A 23,559-nucleotide genomic window follows, 5' to 3' on the forward strand; every position below is an offset into this window, starting at 1 on the left:
TCTCACAGTTTTGTGAGTTCGAGCCCCCATCAGGGTCTGTGCCAGCAGCACAGAGCCTGCTTGGGATTCTCTCCTTCTCTCTCTCTCTGCCCTGTCCCTGCTCACACTGTCTCTGTCTCTCTCAAAATAAATAAATTAACTTAAAAAAACAGAATTTCCTTTAAAAAAAAAAGGGGGGGATGTCTCTAAGCTGGTTTCCTTGGTTTCCCAAAAACTTGACAGAGGATGGGGCGCCTGGGTGGCTCAGTCGGTTAAGTGGCCGACTTCGGCTCAGGTCATGATCTCGCGGTCCGTGAGTTCGAGCCCCGCGTCAGGCTCTGTGCTGACAGCTCAGAGCCTGGAGCCTGTTTCAGATTCTGTGTCTTCCTCTCTCTGACCCTCCCCCGTTCATGCTCTGTCTCTCTCTGTCTCAAAAATAAATAAATGTTATAAAAAAAATTAAAAAAAAAAAAAAAACTTGACAGAGGCTGTCCACTGTCCTGTGACACCATCAGTGCAAGATAGAACTTCAGTGGAAAGTTCGATTCTGATACTTTACTGTCCTTATTTACTCAGGAATTCAGGAATTATGTGAACCATTCTGGGTTAAAAAAAAATTATACACACACACACATGCGTGTATATAAACGTAACACAAGATATATATAAATGTATACACCCAAGAATGTAAGACAATATATTACTTAAATTATGCATTTACAGAAATTGGAGGTATATATTTTTGCATTTATATTAATTAAACATAGAATATGCTTTCCTGGCTCTTAAGCCAAATTCAGCATCTGCAAAACTACCTCTTCATCTGGGTTAAGAAAACAAAGTCAATGCACAGATGTTCCAGAACAAAATTACTGCCTCTGGCTTTTCAGCATTTCAGAAAGCCCATGTATCCACAGTCCAACCCCTGGCTCTCTGACTAAATACTCTTTAGTTTATGAAATCCAAGAACCACGATCACAGCATATTTCTCCATAGTCTATCCCATGTCATATGTAATTTATTTCAAGGTGTCTTCTGCTATGCAGTCCCTAGGAACTTCACTGCTTCAGGATCATTGTCCGCTTCAAATTTTGTATGCTTCTATCCCACGCCATTTTGCCGTCACCCCTGAAGAGCCACTGGTCCCTGGTCCCCATCATGCTCTAGCAGACTCTGTGAGCAACCTTTGGATTGTTTCTGATGAGGAACGGAGTCCCAGGTTCCTTACTGTGCCAGCTCTAAGCCTCACACAGATTTCTACCTTCATATGCAGGAGTTACCTTCATATGCAGGAGTTTGCCTTACTTACTCCTTTTCTCCTCCCATCCGCTCTCCCCATTCTTAGAGCCACCATCTTCTACAACAGTATTCCACCTACAACATTGCCTCACCTTTTATTATTTTACTAAATAACGAGAGTGTGTCCAGTGGCTCTCCCACCCTGCACCCTGAAGTCTAATTTCAAAGAAGGTGAAATTGTGCTTCCAAAAACTTACAGCTCTGGAGATACCAGGCGCGTTGCCAGCCTCACCCTGTATCGCAGTTGGCCCCATCCAGCCAGGTCACCTTCTCCTAAAATAATGTCCGAGACACAGAAATTCATATGCTTTTACCAGTTGAAATTTTGTTTCTCAATTAAGTATTTTTAATTTTTCATTTGGAAGGCAACTGTTTCTTTTCCAAGTTGAAATGAATTTCTGAAGCCCTGCCCAGTGAAAGCATAATGCAATCAGCTTGCTCCAAAGCCATGAAGTTTCAAGCTCACATTTCTCTTTTAAGGCTTCTGTATAAAAATAAGACTTACATACACATGTTAAAAAGAGATGCAATTAAAAGTAATGCTTTTCTAATATTCCTCCCTTTCTTCTTAACCACTTTGACAGGGAGAACAAGAGGCTATCTCAGTTCTAATTTTCCCTGTCAACTAAATAATTGCTAGAAATTAATTGACTGCAGTCCACAGAGGGCTTCGGGAATTCCTCAGAACCTCCCCATCCCCTTCATGTTTGAATTTTGTGGGGTTGTGCAATCACTCCACTCTTGGATAACACAGTGCAAACTATAACACTATGTCAGGCTACCTTGCCATGAACTCCTCCCTCCATAGTTATCCACAAGTCCTGTTAGTTTAGAGATATAAAGGTACAGTGGAATGTATTACACTGATTCAACCCTCCCCAAAAACACCTTTCTCAATGACCTACTAATCTCACGCCATAGGCTATCTGGCTTCTTCCCACATTTTTTTTTTTTTTTGAGAGAGAGAGAGAGAGAACACACATGAGCTGGAGAGAGAGGCAGAGATAGAGGGAGAGAGATGATCTTGAGCGTGCTCCATGCTCAGCATGGAGCCCAATGTGGGGCTCAATCTACGACTGTGAGATCTTGACCTGAGCTAAAATCAAGAGTCAGACACTAACCAGCTGAGCCATCCAGGCGCCCCTCTTCCCACACTACTTTAGCTCATTGTTTGATCCCTTGATTTTCTGATGCCATTTCCAGAATCAAACCATAATAGTAATTCAGTTCTTGCATCCCACTCCTGACACCAACCAACCATTTCAGAACCTATCATTATCCCAGCTGTGTCTCAGTTGGGTTACAGATTGACAGGAAGAAATCCTGCACACAAAGTTTAAAAATTAAATATAGTTCCTAGTTTAGTTAGCAAAAGGTACATAATTGTATAAAAAAAAAAAACATGGTGGCCGTATATATCAGGAGTAAAGGAGGAGTACCTTTGAGTCATTTCCCTTGGCTGCCAGGGTCCTTCCTGGGCATCACGCAGCTGCTGGCATCATGAAACTACACATGAAACATTGATCCTTGCTGAATCTGGAAAGCCCAAGTTTTACTATGTCCTTATTGCCCTGTTATAATAATTCCTAAAGAGTAGACACTGGTCATCAAACCCAGGTATTTAAGAAATTCTTACAAAATGTGTACTGTCTTGGTTCTTGGACAAAACTCAGAACCAGCAAGGCCTCATCCTAACCTAGAGGGGGGAAATAGAATCATTTCCTAGCTTTCTGGTATAACACATCTTCCTCCAACTTCCCTGTATTCCAGAAAGTGCATTTTATCGCAGTCCCAGCTAAGAGGACATAGTCTACTCTGGGTGTGGTGTCTCTGCCTTTCTTAACTCTGCCAGGTTTCATACTTTATTTTACATTGGGATCTCGTGTTGGGATTTTCCTCCTGCTTTTCAAAAGGCCTAATTGTTCACTCCACATTTAAGATTTCTCTTCCCCGGTCCAGACTAGTTCACTTTCCATGTACTCATATTTAGAACCACTTATTAAGCTCACATGTTCCAGTCAGTAGACACTGTGCCTAAATGTGAGCATCATACACTCGCTGTGGCCTATTGAAATAGTTTATGAAATTGGGTCCCCCTTGTTATAAAGTCCTATGCCTCTCCATCTCTGAACCAGACTGTCCTTTCAAATTAGGGCCACATCTCCTGTTCATATATAGAACATGAAAAGATCACCTCGCCTTCCAGGATCTCAATGATTAGATCCAGGATTGGTATATTAATGGTCTCCACCCATCACATAAGAATCTGGAGTCTAGGGGCGCCTGGGTGGCTCAGTTGGTGAAGCATCTGACTTTAGTTCAGGTCATGATCTCACGGTTCATGAATTCAAGCCCCACATTGGGCTCCATGCTGACAGGGCAGAACCTGCCTGGGATTCTCTCTCTCCCTCTCTCTCTGCTCCACCCGCCCCCCCCCCCCCGCCAATACTCACTGTGTCGCTCGCTCTCTCTCAAAATAAGTAAACTTAAAAAAAAAAAAAGAATCTGGAGTCTGGAAATATTTGTAACAGACTTGGCATTAGATTATGCTTCTCCCAGAACTAGGTTTCCTGGTGGGCCATCTCTGCTTTACATATGCAGAGATCTGGCCCAATTTCCCTGGAAGGAGAAGAGACAAAGTGGGAGGCAAAGGAGGCTCCCTTGAGCATGCATCAGATATTCTGAGCGTACTTTGTGGTCTCTGTGGCTTTATCTACAAGTTGTGTCCTCAAACCAGCACCTGGTTGGCTCTCCAGCTGCCAAGCAGAAATGCCAAAGGGTGATGCAAAAACATGCTTGAGTTGTCAGTCTTTCCTTTCCTTCACGTGGTGCTAAATTTCTATGCAAGTTGTTAAGATGATGTCCGCGCATTTGCCTACATTGCTGACTTCTCCCTCATCTCCTCTATCTAAAAGATAATCAGCCACCACCAATTTTATCCCCGAACCATTTCTGAATCTAAATCTTCTCTATCATAGCTACCACCGGTCTTTTCATCAGTTGATTCAACACATACAGACATTTCTTAACTCATCCCCATATCCTAGGCAATACCCCCCCTCATCCATCCTCCTCACTGCTTCCAAAGGGTCTTTATAAAATAGAATTTCTTCACTGGTTTTTCTAACTGAATGCAGGAGAAGACCCAAGCCCCTTTTTCTACAGATTAAAAAAGAAAAAAAAAAAGAAGACCCTGCCTTTGACCTACTCTGTGATCTACTTCCCAACTCCCTGAGATAATACACTACACTGTTGTTCCCTGATATCATTACTCATCGTATTCCTCTTGAACTCCATGCCCTCCTCCTCCTTTGTCTGGAGTCCCTTCTACCCACGTTACGAGACTTGAGTGTTCTCTCTCTCTAGGAAATTGTCACTGATCCACTATCATCCTTGGCAGTGAGAAATACCCTCCACGTCTCTGTAGCTTTCCATGGCTGCATACCCCACCACTGTGCTGAAACAGCATTGCAGATTCGTGAAAGGCAGAGCCTAGGTTGTCTCTTGTCAGTTAATGTTTTTGTTGTTAGGAAATAATGTAAGGATATGAAAGGAAAAGGCTTAAGGACCTACCGTTCAGTTTAGGAAATAAAACAATACGAATATAATTCTAACCCTCTGTAGAGACTCTTACTTCCATCATTTATACTGTCAGCTATTAACCCATCTCTGGTCCCATAGTTATTATTCAGCAGGTGTTTGTTGAACTAAGGTGCGTGATGTCACGAGAATGATGTGCTGTCTTACGTATTAGATCTCACTGTTGCACACATGCTTTGAGATGGTTTTCAGGCATGCAGAGAGAGGTGCATGAGACAGCCACCACAGTCCCCTGCTTTTCCTCCCTTGAGACCAGAGAAAAGTTTGGGGGAAAATGGTGGGCCTGGATGAGGCCAGGTCTCCTAAGCCAGTGCGACACTAACGCGTTCACGGAGGACCCAGTCCATAGCTTCATCCATTTTATCATCAAGCCCCAACTAACAGAACCATCTCAGACCATCAGGATCTCCTCCCCCAAAAGCAGTTTTCGCCTCTGAAGGTCCCACACGAGCACAGAGAAGAATGATGATTAGTCTGGGCTTCAAAGTATTAGGAGGCGTTAATGATGGCACAGAGCACTTGAAAGCAGAAATAGTGTTTCCCGAGTGTAGGTCTCAGGAGGGAACTTTTCAAATATTTAAATAGCCTCTGCCTCTGTTCGCATCACAAAATCCCCTCTGGCAGTTCAGTCCCTTGCTTGAAAGCATGACTACCTACATCACATAGTAACTGACGGGTATGATGCCAGGAGAAATTGGAGGAATAAACCTCAAGATGCAAACTTTGCTCCCAACTCAGAGGCTCAATTCCATCTGGTGACCTTCTTCTTAAGGAGCTCTTGGGACCTTGTGACAGATACTAGCATCTTTAGAGCATGGAGAAAGTCTCCAAATGGCCTGGTACTTTCAACAGCACAGCCCTAAGTATATCACATAAGCCAAGGTCAGCCAACTTTTTTTTCTATAAAGGATCAGAAAGTAAATATTTTCAGTTTTGCAGACCATACAGTCTGTCACAGCTACTCAGCTCTGTCGTTGTACTGGGAAAAATAGCCATAGACCATACCTAAATGAATGATTGCAGCCATGGCCAATAAACCTTTATTTATGGACAATAAAATTTGAATGTCCTATAATTTTCATGAGTCATTAAGTATTATTATTTTATTTTTTTTCAACCATTACAAATTGTAAGAACCACTCGTAGCTGCAGGCCAAGCAAACAGGCAGCATGCCGGATTTAGCCTGTAGACCATAGTTTGGTTCCTCCCTATCGAGAATGTTCTACATAAAACACCAAAAGTCAGCCCTCCATATTTCAAATAATAGAAGGGCGAAGAATGCAGGCTGTGTTGTTACACATGCTCTAAGACCAAAGGGAATGGAGTCCTCGCTGGGGGGCTCTAACATGACAATGGGGAAGGGAATGCAGATTATCAGAGACACAAAGGAGAAAGGAATACAGACCACCGTAGGCAGTCAGCTCCTGAAGCTGGGGGAGTATGGCTCATGTCAATTCCATTTGACTATTGCTTTTTTTAAAACTTGGGGCATCTGGGTGGCTCAGTCGGCTAAGCAGCCAACTTCAGCTCAGGTCATGATCTCATGGTTCGTTGAGTTCGAGCCCCATGTCGGGCTCTGACAGCTCAGAGCCTGGAGCCTGTTTTGGACTCTGTGTCTCCCTCTCTCTCTGCCCCTCCCCTGCTCATGCTCTGTCTCTGTCTCTCAAAAATGAATAAACATTTAAAACAATTAAAAAGAAAAAACAACACTTCCCTGACCTCTTTAATTCCCAACACATGCTGAATATCATTGCATTTCCTTAGCAGTTTCCGTGGACCTCTGCTTTTATCAAATGAGAAAGGGGTTATTCCCTTCCTAAGACCTTGGTTTGGACAAGTTATAGCTCAGGGTGTTTTATATGCGTCCTACGAAATACCTTGATGGACGGAAGTTAAATTTGTCCAATTAAGGGAAGGAAGTAAACAATCAATTTCATGATAATCCATTTTTTTTTCCATTTTGACCTTTTAAAACGATTAAGTCTAATTAGTATAAAATTCTTACTGAACTCCCGGCTGGGTTAATGTGGTCAGACTATGAAAGCCAGAAATTTGTTGGCAGTTGGCAATACGTTCCTTCAGCTGTGCTAGTGCACGGATGTGTAGCAACTTCACTGACAGGCAAAGTCAGAATTCCCATCGCTCGGATTAACTAACGCGGATTCATGAATGGTGAGATCATGACCTGAAGCCGAAGTTGGACCCTTAACTGGCTGAGCCGCCCAGGTGCCCCTCCTGCATTTTGTTTTAATTTTTACTGTTTTACTTTTCATATTTATGTCTTTAATCCACCTAAATGTATTCGTCTATAGTGTGCTTATTTTAATTTTTTTATCTTAATACTGAATTACCTACCATCACTTGTTGATTAAGGCCATTTGCCAAACCACCCATCTTTGAGGACCTCATCCAAGCCCGCAAGGAGGTAACACGGGTAGGGTGGCCCCCGTGGCTCCTTCCACGTCCAGCATTTCTATGATGCTCACATTTCTGTGTTGGTTGTGGAGGAAGGAAGAAGCGTGTGGGTGTGGATTCCTGTGATTCCAGGTCCAGATGGCCTCAGTACCCGTCGAAAGCCTTGTTCTGGAAATGGGGAAGAGCTTTCCCAGGGCCCATGGAATATCCTGGCCATGAGCCACGCCTACTTTACATCATAGCCAGTGTTTTCAAGAGCTATTCCACTGCTTCCCTCCCCCACCCACTGTCCTCTCTCATTGACAAGACCTGACTCTTCAGGATGAGACTCACAACTTTCCTCATACCGCACAGCCCGTCTCCACATCTCTGTGGGTTTCTCCTGTCCTCCAAGGTGACCATGCCTCCTCCCCAAGGCCAAATCCTCCATCTGAGCCAGGAGCCCACCCCCTGGCCCCTGATTCACAACTCTGCTCTGCCCGGCTGTCTCTCCCCAATTTCTGACTCTTCCTTCACAGTCTTTATGCTCTCACCACCCCTGTTGACTTTCTTCCCTTTATGTGTCTCTGTATTTCTTTACGAACTCTCCTGGATGTGCGGAAAGCAATAAAACTCCCATGCGATCATGACATTGCGACATAGACGCTTGCAATGGGCACGTACAAGAGTTTCTTTCCAATCGGTGCCCAAAATGTAGATTACTAAATTGTCTGGGATGGATATTTCAACTTTATAAAAAGTGCCACACTGCTCTCCAGAGTAGTTGTGCAAATTTGCTCTCTGCCCAGTCACGCATGAATACCTGCTTCCTCCTAACCTCATGAGTGCTTGGTTGATCTCACACATTAGTTTTTGCCAATGGGCATGAAATGAAACCTCATCGTTTTCTTTCCCTTTTTACTTGTGACCTTGAGCATCTTTTGGAGGGTTTATTGGCTGTTCCTCTCCTGTGAGTTGCCTATTTATGCAGTATGACCATTTGCTCTTGGCTTTCTTGTTTTTCTCTTACGGATTTGTAAGAGTTCCTTATATATTCTGGTTACTAACACTTTGTTCATTATATGGGGTGTAAATCTCTTTTGAAGTCTGCATCTGACTTTTGTCATGCTGATTTAGTTTAAATGCTGTAAAACTTAACAGTTTTTTTTAATGCTCCAGACTGTTCAGAACTTTTGTTCTATTCGACATGATAAAAATTATCTCCTGCATTTTATTTTTTTAAAAATTAATGTTCATTTATTTTTGAGTGAGAGAGAGAATGAGCGTGAGCACACAGTAGGGGAGGTGCAGGCAGACGGGGAGACACAGAATCCGAAGTGGGCTCCGGGCTCTGAGCCATCAGCACAGAGCCCAACGCGGGGCTCAAACTCACGAACTACGAGATCATGACCTGAGCCAAAGTTGGACGCTTAACTCACAGGGCCCCCGGGCGCCCCTCCTGCATTTTATTTTTAAATTTTTAGTGTTTTACTTTTCATAGTTATGTCTTTAATCCACCTGAAATTTATTTGTATATAGTGTTCTAATTTTAATTTTTACTTATAATGCTGAATTACCTAACATCACTTATTGATTAATCCATCAATCAGTGACTGCACACTGATTTTTAATAGCAATTTCCTGTTTATAATTAGGTCTGTTTCTAGGTGTTGCCTTCAGTATTCTATATATTTGGCCCATGCCAATTTTGCATTGTTTTAATTAACATAGGTTTGGGTTTTTTGGTCTGTTTTTTTGTTTTAAGAGAGAGAGAGAGCACAAGGAAGGGGAGGGGTGGAGAGAGAATCTCAAGCTGAGTGTGGAGCCCGATGTGGGGCTCGATCCCACGACCCTGGGATCATAATCTGGGCTAAAATCAAGAGTCAGATGTTCAACCAGCTGAGCCACCCAGGTGCCCCAAATTAACTTCGTTTTATTAGGAGACTTGATTTCTGGTAGGGAAAATCCTTCCCACTGGTTCTTCTTCAGAAATGTCATGGCTGTTCTTTAGCCTTTACTCTTCCCTGGCCACTTCAGTCAGCAGAGCATGGGACTCTTGATCTCGGAGTTGTGAGTTTGAGCCCCACGTTGGGTGTAGAGATTGCTTCAAAAACAATAAAATCTTTCCTTAAAAAGATAAAAAAGAATAAAGTAACATTTTGGGGGGCTTGAGTATAGAGATGCCATTTTATTTTCAATACTGATTTATGTCCAGAAAGCTTGTTGTTAAATGTGCTTGTGAGTCCTGATGGTTTACGTGTATATTCTCTTAGATATTCTATGTAGAAAATTAGATTTTGAACAATAATAATTTTATGATTGTCTTAACTCTTGTTTTACATTTTCCTTTTCTTGATTTTTTGCATGGTCTAGGACTTCCTATATACCATTGACTAGGAAACATAATAGCAATCATGCTTGTCTTGGTCCCGATTTGAAAGGGAATATTCTAGTATTTCACTCTTAGGTATAATGTTTGCAATGAGTCTGCAATAGACATCTATGATAGAGTAAGAGAAATCTTATTTATTCCTAGTTTGCCACCAGTATTTTAGAAATGTTATGTGTCTTTGTAATGGTAATGTTGTAATTATCTACTTTAATCTATTAACATAGTGGATTATTTTCATAGATTTCTCTAATACCTAACCATCATTGCATTTCTAGGACAAACCCTACTTGGTCATCATACATGTATTTTTATGTATTTAGTTAGGATTTTTTAAAAGATTTATTCATCGTATATTGTGTAAGACAGGATTTTATTGAACTTTCAGAACTTTGCCAGTCTTGCAAAATTAATATTGAGGCATTGTTTTAAACTACATTTCTATTACTATGAGTGGGCTAAAGCATTTGTTCATATATTTAAGAAGTATTTGTATTTCCTGTACTGTGAGCTCTCTTCTGTATCCACGTCCTACAGTTGAATTATTGGTTTTTTCCTTTATTTGTGGAGACTTTATTTACATATTTACATATAATGTTATTATATGTAACATTATAATATTTACATATTAAGGAGATTAACTATTTAACTATAATCAGAGTTAAACACCTATTTTCTTTTTAAAACTCGAGGAATGAGAACATTTAAGTTCCAGCTCTTAGCAAATTTCAATGATATAGTACAGTGTTATCAAATATAACCACTATGTTATACATTAGATCCTAAAGCCTCATTCATCTTATAACTGAAAGTTTGTACCCTTCTACCAGACTCTCCATATTTCCTCCACCCCCCAGCTCCTGGCAACCACTTTCTACTCTATTTCTAGGAGTTTGACTGGGTTTTTTGTTTGTTTGTTTTAGATTCTACATGTAAGTGACGTCATGCAATATTTTTCTTTTTCTGTGGCTTATTAGCATAATGCCCTCCAGGTTCATCATGTTATTGCAAATGACAGGATTTCCTTTTTTTAAAGCCTGGATAATATTCCTATATATGTCACATTTGTTTGATCCATTCATCCACTGATGCATACCTAGGTTGTTTCCAGATCTTGGCTACTGTGAATAATGCTTCAATGAACAGAGGAGTATGGATATTTCTGAGATCTGGTTTTTTTTTTTTCTTTTGAACATATATCCAGAAGTGGGATTCCTGGATCCCATGGTACTTATTCTATTTTTAATTTCTTTAGGAGCTTCCATACCGTTTTCCATAGTGTCTGTACCAGTTTACATTCCCAACAGTGCACAGGGGCTCCCTTTCCTCCACATCCTCATCAGCACTTATTACCTCTTGTCTTGTTGATAATAGCCATCCTAACAGGTGTGAGGGGGGTATCTCATTGTGATCTTCATTTGCATTTCCCTGATAACTAATTGTGTTGAGCACCTTTCCATGAACCTGCTGGCCATTTGTCTGTCTTCTTTGAGAAACCTATTTTCATTGGTTCTTTGGTTTTGATCTTATTATACTTTGCCTATGTTTTCACCATGCTGTTTTGTTTCTATTTTTTATACCAAACTTATACTTTTACATAAAATATATCAACTTAAATATATCAAATTTATCTTTCTTTTAAAACATGCTGATTTTGAGTTACAATGAGGAAGTCCTTCCCCACTCAGAGGTCATATAATATTTCCCTCATTTCTTCTGCCATTTTTATGGTTTTCTTTTCTATGGTGAAGTCATTGACTCATTTGGAATCTATCCTAGCATACAGTGGAATATAAGGATCCAACCATAGTTTGTTTGTTTGTTTGTTTCAGATTCCAGTTTTCTTAATACTGTGTATTGAATGTTCATTTTTTTCCCCATTGATTTTAAGATGTCATACTTACCATATGCTAAGTTCCCTGACGCCATTCCCGCTCTCTCCCTTTCTGCTCTAACAGAAAGGGGTAGTTCATTTTTCATCAATATACAGATTTGTCTGTATGTTACCCCCCCCCTTTCACTTGTGGTCTTATAAGTATTTTACATCTCTTTTATTCTTCCTACCAAATCTTAAGCTCCTTGGGAACAAACTTTTTATTAACAATAATTAGTAAATAAGTAAAGTAAAGTCTTAAGTAAAAGACATAGACAGTTGAAAGCTCTCATGCCACGAACTCCTGGCCCAGGACAAAAGGGTGCCATGTAGCTTGTTCCATTCTTTCAAGTATCATCTCTCTGCCCTGGGTTTGGAGTAGATACAGTGTCTGTTTAATTTCACCAGCAGGAATGGTGGGGCATGGCCACAAAAATCACGGGCCTTGTGTCCCCAAGTTGGATAACCTCTCATGTCCAATTGCATTGTGCAGAGAGATGCGAAAGCTGCCCATCTGTGTCCCATTTCTCCCAGGAGAGATCCCAGACCTCTACTCCGATGATGAAGTTGAAAACATCATAAACAACATGAGGAATGAAGTCAAGAGTCAAGGTCTGGTAGACAACAGAGGGAACTGCTGGAAATTCTTTATAGATCGGGTCCGACGACAACTAAAGGTATAGAAGGATTTACTGCGCCGGGTAGGCAGACCAGAGATCATTCACGAGAACCTCTATTGATAATTTGGACATAGCTGTCCTTCTTGATTGTACTGGGAGTGGGCAGTGTGGGTGGAGTGACTTTCTCAGCCTGAGCAATTTTGCAAGGCTTCCCTTCTCATCTGATTCAAGGGCAGTAGCCTCCCTCTTGCCTCATGCAGTCCCAGCTTTCTTAATTTCTTGGTGAGAAGCCTGGGTGGTATTGACAGATTTTTTTTTTTTTTTTACTCCATTGGATGTGTTTCCCAACTTTCCGGGAAATAAAGAACCTAAAGCCATAGCTATCTCCCTGTGAGAACTTCTGATACCTTCTTGGTTCTCCCCACCCTTATGACTTCTCAGGTGACTCTCTGTTTCTCCCCTGTGGGGAACAAGCTGAGGGTCCGCAGCAGGAAGTTTCCAGCCATTGTGAACTGCACAGCCATCGACTGGTTCCACGAGTGGCCTCGGCAGGCATTGGAGTCTGTCAGCCTTCGCTTCTTGCAGAACACAGAAGGCATTGAGGTAAGAGGGCAAAGGAGACACTCGTCAAGATCCTCTCCACCTCAGGTACAAGGAATTCCATGTCCAGAGTTTCAGGATTCAAGTTCAAGCTTGGATAGAGTCATCGGAGCAAAACCTTCCATGTAGCGAGGCAATGAGCAGGGTGGGCCGCCACCGCCAGTCTTCACGTCCAGACAGTAACTCTGATTTCCTGCTCTTCACCTTCAGCCCACAGTCAAGCAGTCGATTAGCAAGTTCATGGCCTTTGTCCACACAAGCGTCAACCAGATGTCCCAGGCTTATCTGAGCAACGAGCAACGCTACAACTACACAACCCCTAAGTCATTCCTGGAGTTCATCAGACTCTACCAGAGCTTGCTGCGCAGACATGGAAAAGAGCTCAGGTCCAAAATGGAGCGTCTCGAGAACGGACTGCTGAAGCTTCACAGCACCTCCGCCCAGGTGGGTAGTGTTCTTTCATGGCTTGTGCATGCGGGGCACTGAGAGGGAGCGGGAGCACCCCATTCCGGGGAACTGGAGAGATCACAGTCCAGGCCTGAAAATCACTTATGGTTCCCCAGAGGCCTCAGAGTCACCAGAAACCATTCCAGAAGTTAAGGCTGAGCTCTCCCTGCAGAAGGGCACGCTGTCCCCTTCAGGTCTGGTCTGCTGCCACCTACTGATGCTGGAATCCTCTGGAGCACCTCTTCTCTCTTGCTTGCTACCCCTCTCCTCCTCTTCCGCCACCTTCCTTTCTTCTCCAGTCCACTTCCCCTCCATCTCCAAAACCAAAAAGACATGGTTGCCGAACTGTACCGATTCTCTTTGGTTTCTTTGTGTCTTACTCTGTCATCTGTCAAAGCACCATTGGGACCTAATTTCTTAAATCCTGTCTCATTTCTTGCATTTCCTCATGTGTCCCTAAGTGGTTGGCCATCGAAAGAAGGCCCCTGTTGTCCTGTCCTGGTAAGATTTTTCTACTTCCTCTTCCAAAGGGAACGAGTTTGTTTCAATTTCCTGTTCTTCCCTTGAGAATTGGGGACAATTCTGGCACCTTCTCTGCCCCTGCTTATGCCCATCAAGCACTGCCAGTCCCTTGATGGCCCTTTTTTTGTGTGCTCTGTTTGCCAGAAGCAGAGGCAGTCTCTCATTCAGGTGGTGTCATTTTCATGCATTTGCACCATTAAACTAAAATTGTGATTAGTTTGATCCATGGGCGTCACGTGTTCCTACGGATACCTAAGCCTTTCACTTATTGTCATTGTTTCAGAGCTTTGCCTTTGGACTAGCTATTCAACTTGCTTCTTCTGAGTTGTCCTCTCTCCCCACTTCTGTTTCTTGAACGGTAGATGTAACAGGTCTAGAGGATTTCAGTGCATTTAGTGGGATGCAGTGAGCCCTTGCCATCTGTTCACATAGAATGTCTTCTGCTCAGAAAAAGCGGTCTTCTGTTATCTGATGTTGTTCATCTGGCCTGGCCTCTCCTCCAGGAGCAATGATTTGCCGGATGGCTTCTCTGTGTCCCGCATCTATTGTGATCTCACTCACTGATCTCATTCTTTTGGCTTTTTTTTTCCCCTCTGTGTTCTAAGAGAGCCTTTCAAGTTGATCCCGGACAATTCTAGTTTCGTACTGTGTAATATTGCTTCTGCTTCTTAGGCTTACAGGGAAGGGTTTAATTATGCTACTACATTTTTAATATCCTAACAGCCCTTCCCCATCTCATCCTTTTCCCTGTCCAATGCATCCTGTTGCTTTTTTATTTCAGCCTGTTTTCCTGCAACGGTGTCACAGAAACCATCCTACCGACGATGGTGGACCGCTTTCTCCAGGTTTTCCCTAGATCTGGGAGCACGTCATTTGCAGAACTGTGTTCTTCTTAGCCTCCTACATGGTTTTCCCATCCTTGTCCTATATTTCTAGAAAGACCCTTTTATCTTTTTCTTTCTGTGCCTTCAGGCATGGTGAGCTTGGTCCAAACTCAATGTTTGTCCACCGATGACACGTGCCAGTTGTCCATGATGCTTCTTGGTTTCCATTTATGCCATGACCACACCCCCTTCCCAGAGCTACAGTGCAGGGCAGGTCGAGGGACACAGACCCAAGCCAAAGGCCTAGCAGTTTACCCGGCATATGTACTGTGGTTGTGGAAATGTCACATCTTCTCTCCCAACACTGTCCAGTGTTTCCAGTACCCTCAATCTCTGAACTTCTAGAACTCAGCATAAGATAGAATCCCGGAATGCAGATTCTTAACATCTGTCACTTCTTCCTCTTCCTGTCTCCTCCCCCACCCCTGACGTATGGTGCCCTCTGAATACTGTCATCTTAGCAGCCCCTGTTCTCCCTCCCCTCCCTGTCCCCTGGAAATTCCAACCGTCCCAGGAGAAGACTGGTTATACCTTCGGTGAACCCAGTTCTACCTGCGTGTGGAGAGTGGAGAATTCTTTTCAGTCCTGGCATCAATTTCCATTTCTTCTCCTTCAAAGTTCTCTACTTCGATGAGTGATACTTTCATCTACCCAGTTCCCTAGAAAGCGGGGAGTTACCTTCGATTCCTCCCCTTCCCTCATTTCCCATTTAAGAATTAACAACTTCTGTACATTTCCTAAACGTGTCTCAAGTGTACCCTCTTGTTGTATCCCCGTTTTCTATGTCTTGATTCAGACACTTCTTACCTAGGTCATTTCAATACATGGAACTCCCAGTGTCTCCCTGGTCCCGAACCTGCTTCACCTGCAACCTCTCGCATCACTCATCAGGCCAAAATCCTTGGGGTCATCCTTGACCCTTCTCAATTCTCTCTGTCACACACACACACCCTGTGCCCAAGCATCAGAAAATCGCCATTGGCCCTAACTTCAGACGAGTCCCGAACCCCCCCACTGTGCACCTCCCACGCTGCTACTCCCCCGACCCAGGCCACTGATCCTACCCGGGTAACCACAGTACCTTTCCAACTCACTTGTCTGCTTCTTCTTCTGTTCCTCTTGGGTCCGTCATCATTGGAGCAGCCAGAGTGATCCGTTCAAAACAGGAATCAGAGCATGTTACTTTTCTGCTCAAAACCCTGAGATGGCCCCCATTTCCCTCGCTAAAGTGGCGCCCCAGTCTCCTCTCCCACCCTGCCCTGCAGACTGTCAGACCTCATCTTCCGCTGCCCCATGCCCGCAACATTCCTCTCCGGCCATGCCGCCGCCTTGCTCTTCCCTCAGACACGCCAGGCCTTTGCACTGGCTGTTTCCTCTCCCTGCGTGTTCTTCCTTCTCTCACCCCCACGACTCACTCCCTCATCTCGACTTCTTTGTTCACATGTCACCTTCTCAGTGAATCCCATTCTGATGGCCCCATTTTAAATTGCAACCCCACCCCATTCCCAGGTCCCTTACGGGGCTTGACTTCGCCTCTTTCCCGTACTGGTTGTGTTTACTTTTTGTTGTCGATCCCCATCTGTCAGACAACCTCTGCGTGGACAGGGATCCTTATCTGTTCTGTTTGCTGATGTGTCCCACATGCCTAAAACACTACCTGGACAGAGGGGGCATGCATGAAATGTTGAATGAATGAATGGCATTTTGTTTAGCCTCTCCCAACATTCTGGACCCACCGTCCAAGAGAAATATCTTGCAAGTCATAAATGCAAATTTCAGTTTCCTATTAACTGCATCAAAAGAAGTAAAAGGAAACTTGTGGCTTCCATTCTAACATTAGATCTTAAATTTACCTAATTTTATCATATATTTTAAGAATACATTTTATTTAACCCAATACATCCATGATATTATCATTTTAACAGGTAAGCAATGTATAAAGAAGTTATTGGTGAAATATTTTTTTTTCCTACAAGGCTGCAAAGACTAGTGTGTGTGCGGTTATAATTACGGCACGTCTCAGATGGGACAAGCCACATTTCAGGTGCTCATTCCCCAAACTAGACAGCACAGGTCTGGACCAGCCCCTGTCCGGCTATCAGACTGATCTTCACTCAAAACATTGAGTTTTCTCTAACGTGGACCCTAATGTTTTAGACATTACATTTCAGACTCTCTGAACTTTTCTAGAACTTTCAAACTATACCCTTGCCTCTTTCGCCATCCTTTCTTCCTCCCTTCGACCCCATTGTACCCTGGCATTCAGCAATACTGACTGGTTGGAGTCGCCCCAAATCTCCACAGCTAGTTCACATCTCTGTGTCTTTATGTGTGCCCCTGACTTGCCAGCTTGTGACTGTCAAGACGTAAACGGTTTGCTCCCTCCACTCGCAGAAGCCCCTTCTAAGTTGTGAGAAGATTTTCATTCCATTCACTGTGGTTCCATCCCGACATTATGTTTCTTCTCTTGTATATGTCCTGCCACACTATCATGGCAGCATGATACCCAAGGGCAGACACCAGGATTCATTGGCACGTAGTAGGTGTTCTCTAAGTGTGTGGATAAATGGGTAGATGACAGATGGCTAGGCAACCAAGCAAATGAGTCACCTACAAGCTTAGAGCGGGGATGGAGGGTGGGCCCCCCAATACTGTTTACATGGTGTATATTTCATACTTATGGATGGTTATGAGGATAATTCTTCTTGTAAAAATGCTATCTTGGCTTCTGATGTAAAGCCTTCATCTGAAATTGTTCCTTTGTAGAAAAAACCCTTAAGTATATCCCCATAATCTTGGTACAAGGGTAATGACTTGAATTATATTGTATAAGTATCCTACTACCCACTTATGACAGATTTTGGTATTCATAATCCAGCGGGAGTGGGCTACATGAATCTCACCACTCTGGCTCAGATGGACTCCAGATTTATTTAACAACGATCACAATATTAGGAGCAGCGATGATAATGATCATAATGACAAGAATTAATAATTATATGGTCATCTAAAGTTTATAAACTTCAGACACAGTTTCACGCTTAGACTCACCTGGTCAGAAACACCACTTTATTTTTCTATACCGAGATTTGACTTAGCTCCAGATCTGTCTTTTTTGTTTAAGAGTAGGAAATTCTCGGGGCGTCTGATGGCTCAGTTGGTTAAAACGTCCGACTTCAGCTCAGGTCACGATCTCGTGGTTCCCGAGTTCGAGCCCCACATCAGGCTCTGTGCTGACAGCTCAGAGCCTGCTTCAGACTCTCTGTCTCCCTCTCTCTCTGCCCCTCCCCCACGCTCGCCCACTCTCTCCTGCTTTCTCTCAAAAATGAATAAACATTAAAAAAATTTTTTTGTTTAAGAATAGGAAGCTCTTGGGGCGCCTGGGTGGCTCAGTTGGTTGAGCGTCCGACTTTGGCTCAGGTCATGATCTCGCGGTCTGTGAGTTCAAGCCCCGCATCAGGCTCGTGCTGACAGCTCAGAGCCTGGAGCCTGTTTCAGATTCTGTGTCTCCCTATCTCTCTCTGACCCTCCCCTGTTCATGCTGTCTCTCCCTGTCTCAAAAATAAATAAACGTTTAAAAAAATTAAAAAAAAAAAAAAAAGAATAGGAAGCTCTTAATCTTACATTTCTGGTCGACTTGGTCACTTCAGGTTAAAAAAGTCTCTGGAGGGCAGTCAGTTCAGAGTGTAGTTCTACCTTGGGGCTGTTTCCATGTGAAGGGTCTTTTGCCCCTTTGCATCTTGGTGGTGGTGGTTTCAGGAGGCAGCCGGTGAAGCTTCATGTGTGGTCTTCCAGCTCTCACTGTCTCTGCTGAGGGTGGCTGGTTCCGCTGGGTCTTTGGGTGGCATCTTCTGTCTTTGCTGCTGCCTCAGATGAGGGTGGTGTTACTTCTGTTCCTTCTCTTAGCACCATCAGAACCCTCACCCCTGACCTGGGTCTCACGCCATCTCCTGGCATCTTCAGGACACACTGTCACCCTCACTTCTATACCTAGCTCAAGTGTACTCATGAGGGAGAAGGGCTGTTGGACTGAAGAAATGTTCATAAGAGGCCTACAGTTCATTACCAGTTCCTCCATCTAAGATTTACTCCCCAAGTCTGTTCATCTGGAGACTCTTAAATTCAGTCTTTCTTGGGCTTTCAAAGAATCTCAGGCCACCGAATTTACCTGAAGTTGACAGTTCAGTAATTTACCATGACGTAGGCATCAGGACTCTTTTGGTACAAGTGGAAAAAAAAAAATGAGTTCAAATTCACTTAGCAAAAAAAGAGGAAAAAAGAAGAAAAGGAAAAGGCAGGAGGGGAGGGGAGGGGGGGGGTAATGAGATTACATGATATATTTATCAGATCTTTTTGATGGCAACTGACCAAAATCCGGCTGAAGTTGGTCTAGGCAAAACAACAACAAAAATAAAACAAGCTGTTTCATATAAGTGAAAATTCAGAGATAGAGCTTAATATTGACAGGGCTGGAGCCAGATTCTCACTAAATGTCCCTGTCCAGGCAGGCAACCCCATGGCCCCGCCAACCTCAGACTTCTATTCTGCCTGCTTTGCAACTTCACCATAAGGAGGAGTTCATCTTTCCCAGGATTTAATAGCAAGTTCCTGGGGTAAATGATCAGTAGCTCTGATTGGCCTCTTCATATCATTGGTTTGCCCATACGTGAACCATTCTCTGTGACTTGGACACTCTCCTTGGCCAAGTGAGGATCAAAGGACCACCTTTGGAGTCAGCCCCACCCAAACCACGAGGACTAGGGAAGGGAATATTTCCCAAGGGAAATTCAAACTGTATTTCCAATACAGGGATGAGAAGTTTTATTAGGTAGACAAATATAACAGATGTCTACTGCAGATGGGAAACCACTACGTCTAAGAAGAGAAGCCTACGTGAAGTGTGAATTCATGGGAGAACGTGGTGGGTGACCAGAAGGACCTGGGGGGTAAGAAGGCAAAGACCTCTGGGCCTCTAACACTCTGCGCACTAGGGATTGCTGTTGATGATCCCGGGTTTTCTCTCTTCCTTCTGTGGCTCTGAGGAGAAGGTCCCAGGAAGCTTGGCCTTCCTCTTTGGCATCATGTTCCTGGTCCTCGGAGAGAGGACGGTCTCTCACCACCAGCCTCTTGGCACTCCACTCAGTTGACATTCCCCTCCCACTTATATTCATGGAGCTGGCAAGACTGAAGAGAGGGTCTCTTCCTTGTTTTTGTCCCTCTCCCCCTTGACCCTCCTATCTGGGGCGGGGGTGGGTGTCTAAAGAGGAAGAGATCCAAGGAGGGGCTCGAATGCTTTGAATAAAGGCGAAGAGAAGAGGAAATTTTAACTTGACCTCTTTCAACTTCCTGTTCTGACCTACTGCAACTTCCTGTTCTAACCTACTTAAACTTCCTGTTCTGTTGCCAAAGAGCCATGAAACGAGCCTGACTCACACCCTCTCTTCAGCTTTGTGGGGAGCGGCCTACTTCTGACTGGCGGGACCCTTGTGTCACTTCTCGTCACAACTCGAGAGCTACAAAGCTCCCATCCACAGTGCTGGTGTTTGCTTACCTTGGGCCTGAGGTCGTACACCCTATCTATAAGCCACAAAACAAACAGACAAACAACAACAACAGAATTAAAAAAAAAAAAAAACCCACTCCAATTTTCTCAAATCTCCCCAGATTTAAAAAGGAACAAAAAGTTACTGGTGTGCTTGCTGACTGCAGTGATTATGTGGTTCAATCATTTTGATTTACAATTGCATCTTTGTCCTTGTAGAAATAACTCCCTGCAGCTGAACTGTGGGATTTAGAAATGGATTAACCTTCCAGCACGGGAATATAAGACTTGTTCTCGGGAGCAGGGCTTCATTTGAGGTTAACAAAAAGTCTCCAGTTTCCATGAATACACAAAATTAAAGAGCATTCTTTCTCCCCCCCCCACCCCCCGCTTTCCTTTTCTTTTCTTTTGATCTGCCATGAAAAGGGAATTATCAGCAGCATCTAAGCCTCTGTTTTATTTTTCCCCTTATGCATTTTGTATCATAAAGCATTTGAATCTGTTTGACGTATTCCAGGAGCTCTGAAGTAATCTTGGGTTGTTGCATGAAATAGACTGCAGAAAAATGAGAGGCGGGAGGGCATTTTGCAATGTAAAGTTTATGGGCCCTATTGCAAATACAAATGGCTTTTTTTTTTTTTTACTTCCCAGAAATAAACAGATCTGAGTCTTCTTTCTGCAGATGAAAGGGCCATAAAACCAGGCCATTGGGTCTCAAACCTAGGTGGGCACCAGATTCACCCAGAGGGCCTGTTAAAACACAGATCGCCAGGCCCGCCTCCAGAATTTCTGACTCAGTAGGTCTGGAGTGGGCCTGTGAGTTTACCTTTCTGGCAAGTACCCAGGGGATGCTGTTGTCGGTGGTGGTCCAGGGAACCACACTCCGAGAACCACCACACTCTCCGGAACAGACTGTACATAGAAAACCATGCCTCCTTCTCCAGGGGGTCAGAGAAATGAACGGTTTCCTCCGTGGTGAGCTTCTTCACTTCCTCCAAACGCATATGAATTCAGAGGCCCGATGGGGAGAGCCCACTGGGTTCTGGTCTGGGCCACTGGGTCCGTGTCAACCTGGTCATCTGTTTCCTGAAAGGACTGCGGAACTAGACTAAGACCAAACCAATGAGACCAAGTGAATGCTCTCTACGCAGAGCTGGCTCCAGCGGGCACCTGGTTTTTGGCAGAGATTCAAAGGCAGCCCGCGGGGTGGGAGGGCTTCTTGGTGGGCAGAAAGGAAAGGTGTCAGATGCGTCCCGATGGAGGCTGGTGGCCTGCAGAGCTGGAGGGGGGCTCCCTAGAAGTGGGCATCCTGTGTGATCAGTGGGGGGAGCGTGTTTGACTTTCTCTGGCTGCTCCTAAGTGGGAAGCAGGGGCAAAAATTAAGGAAGTCGTCCGTTGTTAACCAAGTGCTGGCCATCCGGGGCCGATTGCTGCAGAGGCTGCTGTCTGTCTGTCTCCCTGGATTGTGACGTATTCGGGAGTCTGGCTTCCTGAGCTGGTTATTGTAGATAACGGGTTGGTCTCCTGGTCGCCAGGAGATTGCAGTTGTGGGCCAGCGTTCTACTCTGATACGCGGCCTGGCCGCTGTGTGTTCGTACATTCAGTCTTTCAGGATGCACGGGACGTACTCACTTTTTGTAACTTGCTAAATTCTCGGTGTACTTCACGGTGGCCAGTTCCAATTAGACAACGACTGCTTTTTACGACAGGCGCGCTCTGCACCAAGTAGTATCCGAGGCAGGCGGAGTTTTATGAGACGCAGGCACCAATGGCCATGGGAAGCAGCCTAAGTCACGTGGGCACGAGGGAGAATCTTGCTTAGAATCTTCCATCTGCCACATTTACCATAGAGGGAGGAAGAAGAGAGAGTCCAGTGCCCCTTTCCGCCCGTGGGGTCAGGGCGCTTGGTCCCAGGTGAGAGCTCAGCTTAGGCGCCTTCGCTTCGGCAGTTGGCCGTTTTCCTCTATAGGGTCGGACCCCCAGGGCCGTGTCCCAACTCCCTCTGCTCCCAGTAAGCCCAGCGCTTCTCTGCCGCAGGTAGATGATCTGAAAGCCAAGCTGGCCACCCAGGAAGTGGAGGTGAGACACAAGAACGAGGACGCAGACAAGCTGATCCGGGTGGTGGGCATAGAGACGGACAAGGTGAGCAGAGAGAAAGCCATCGTGGACGAGGAGGAGCGGAAGGTGGCCCTCATCATGCAGGAGGTAAAGCAGAAACAGAAGGACTGTGAGGACGACCTGGCCAAAGCGGAGCCGGCGCTCACAGCAGCCCAGGCAGCCCTCAACACCCTCAACAAGGTAGGACGATCATCCGTCCCGTCTGCTCGCCCCTCGCGGGGCCAGGGGGAGGCCCCTCCGACCCAAAGACAGCGCGGTACCCTGGTGTCCCAAAGAGGTACAAGAGCAAAGCTGGAAGGCTCAGGGTGGGATCCAGCTGTCACGGGTTTATTCATTACGCCACCATTTATTGAAACCGCCTGTGTGTCCGGCTCCGCAGAGGACCAATGAAATCCCAGAGGCGTGAGTCTTAGAACCAATCAGAACGGGAGATGCCAGCTAGTCCCTCCCCCCCCCCCAACTTCACAGATGACAAAGCCAGGGCCCCGAGAGGAGCACCGACTTGTCCAGCGTCACAAGCCTCATTAGAGCCAGACTGGAGCTCACACCCTCAGGATCCAAGTGCAGAGATCGTCCAGCTAAGTAGCCCGTGGTCGTCTTACCCATTTCGTACCACCGGCCACACGAGCCTCAGGAGGCCCTATGGAGATGTTTAGGACAGGAGACGGAAACCCATGTTGGCTCCAAAATGGGGGGGGGGGGAGGGGGGAACCCTACAAAATCAAAATTCACAAATATTCCACCGTTCACGGCACCCGTGTATCAATTAAAGTCAAGCCCTATCCATAACCATTTGGTAGGACAGGCATGGCTTTTGAGACGTATTCACAAGGTGCTTTTGATTGGATTCCTGTGAAATGTATCCCAGGTATGTGTGCGTTGGACAGGTGAGAATTAGCTCCTTCTTCCTTTTATCGCCTTTTTGCGATTACGCTTCTTTCCCGTTCCGATAACTGTGACTGAGGGGCCAAGGGGAGAAAGGGAGAAAAGGGGGCCGACAGACTCAGGTCATGAGGAGCAGGTGGCAGAGAAGGACCGAAAAGCTGACCCTCTCTCTGTTGGATGGAGACCCTCCCCCAGTCATTGGGACCTCTGCCCTGCAGGGTGCTTTCTCCTCCTCTCCCAAGTCTGGCAATTCACATGCCCTTCCACGTGGGCCACTTGGCCAAGGTCTGAGACATCCTGTGCCATCTGTGCTGTGCAGGCAGCTCACCTCAGCTCCACGGGGGACACCTGTGCCTCCTTTCCCCAAATGCACTGAGAATGTCAGCCACCCATGCAACACGCTCTC

At 44.9% G+C, this 23,559-nt stretch overlaps 1 protein-coding gene across 1 annotated transcript in view; it reads left to right on the top strand.

The window, feature by feature from the left end:
• Window positions 1-23,559, top strand: part of DNAH9 (dynein axonemal heavy chain 9) — a 332,476-nt gene that overhangs the window by 201,947 nt on the left and 106,970 nt on the right. Inside the window, exons 46-49 of the mRNA XM_042967844.1 lie at window positions 12,070-12,212; window positions 12,597-12,758; window positions 12,966-13,199; window positions 22,188-22,448. Coding sequence (XP_042823778.1) covers window positions 12,070-12,212; window positions 12,597-12,758; window positions 12,966-13,199; window positions 22,188-22,448 — 800 coding nt within the window. The remainder of the gene's footprint in view (window positions 1-12,069; window positions 12,213-12,596; window positions 12,759-12,965; window positions 13,200-22,187; window positions 22,449-23,559) is intronic.

Source organism: Panthera tigris, chromosome E1 (genome assembly GCF_018350195.1).
Source record: "Panthera tigris isolate Pti1 chromosome E1, P.tigris_Pti1_mat1.1, whole genome shotgun sequence".
Lineage (NCBI taxonomy): Eukaryota > Metazoa > Chordata > Mammalia > Carnivora > Felidae > Panthera > Panthera tigris.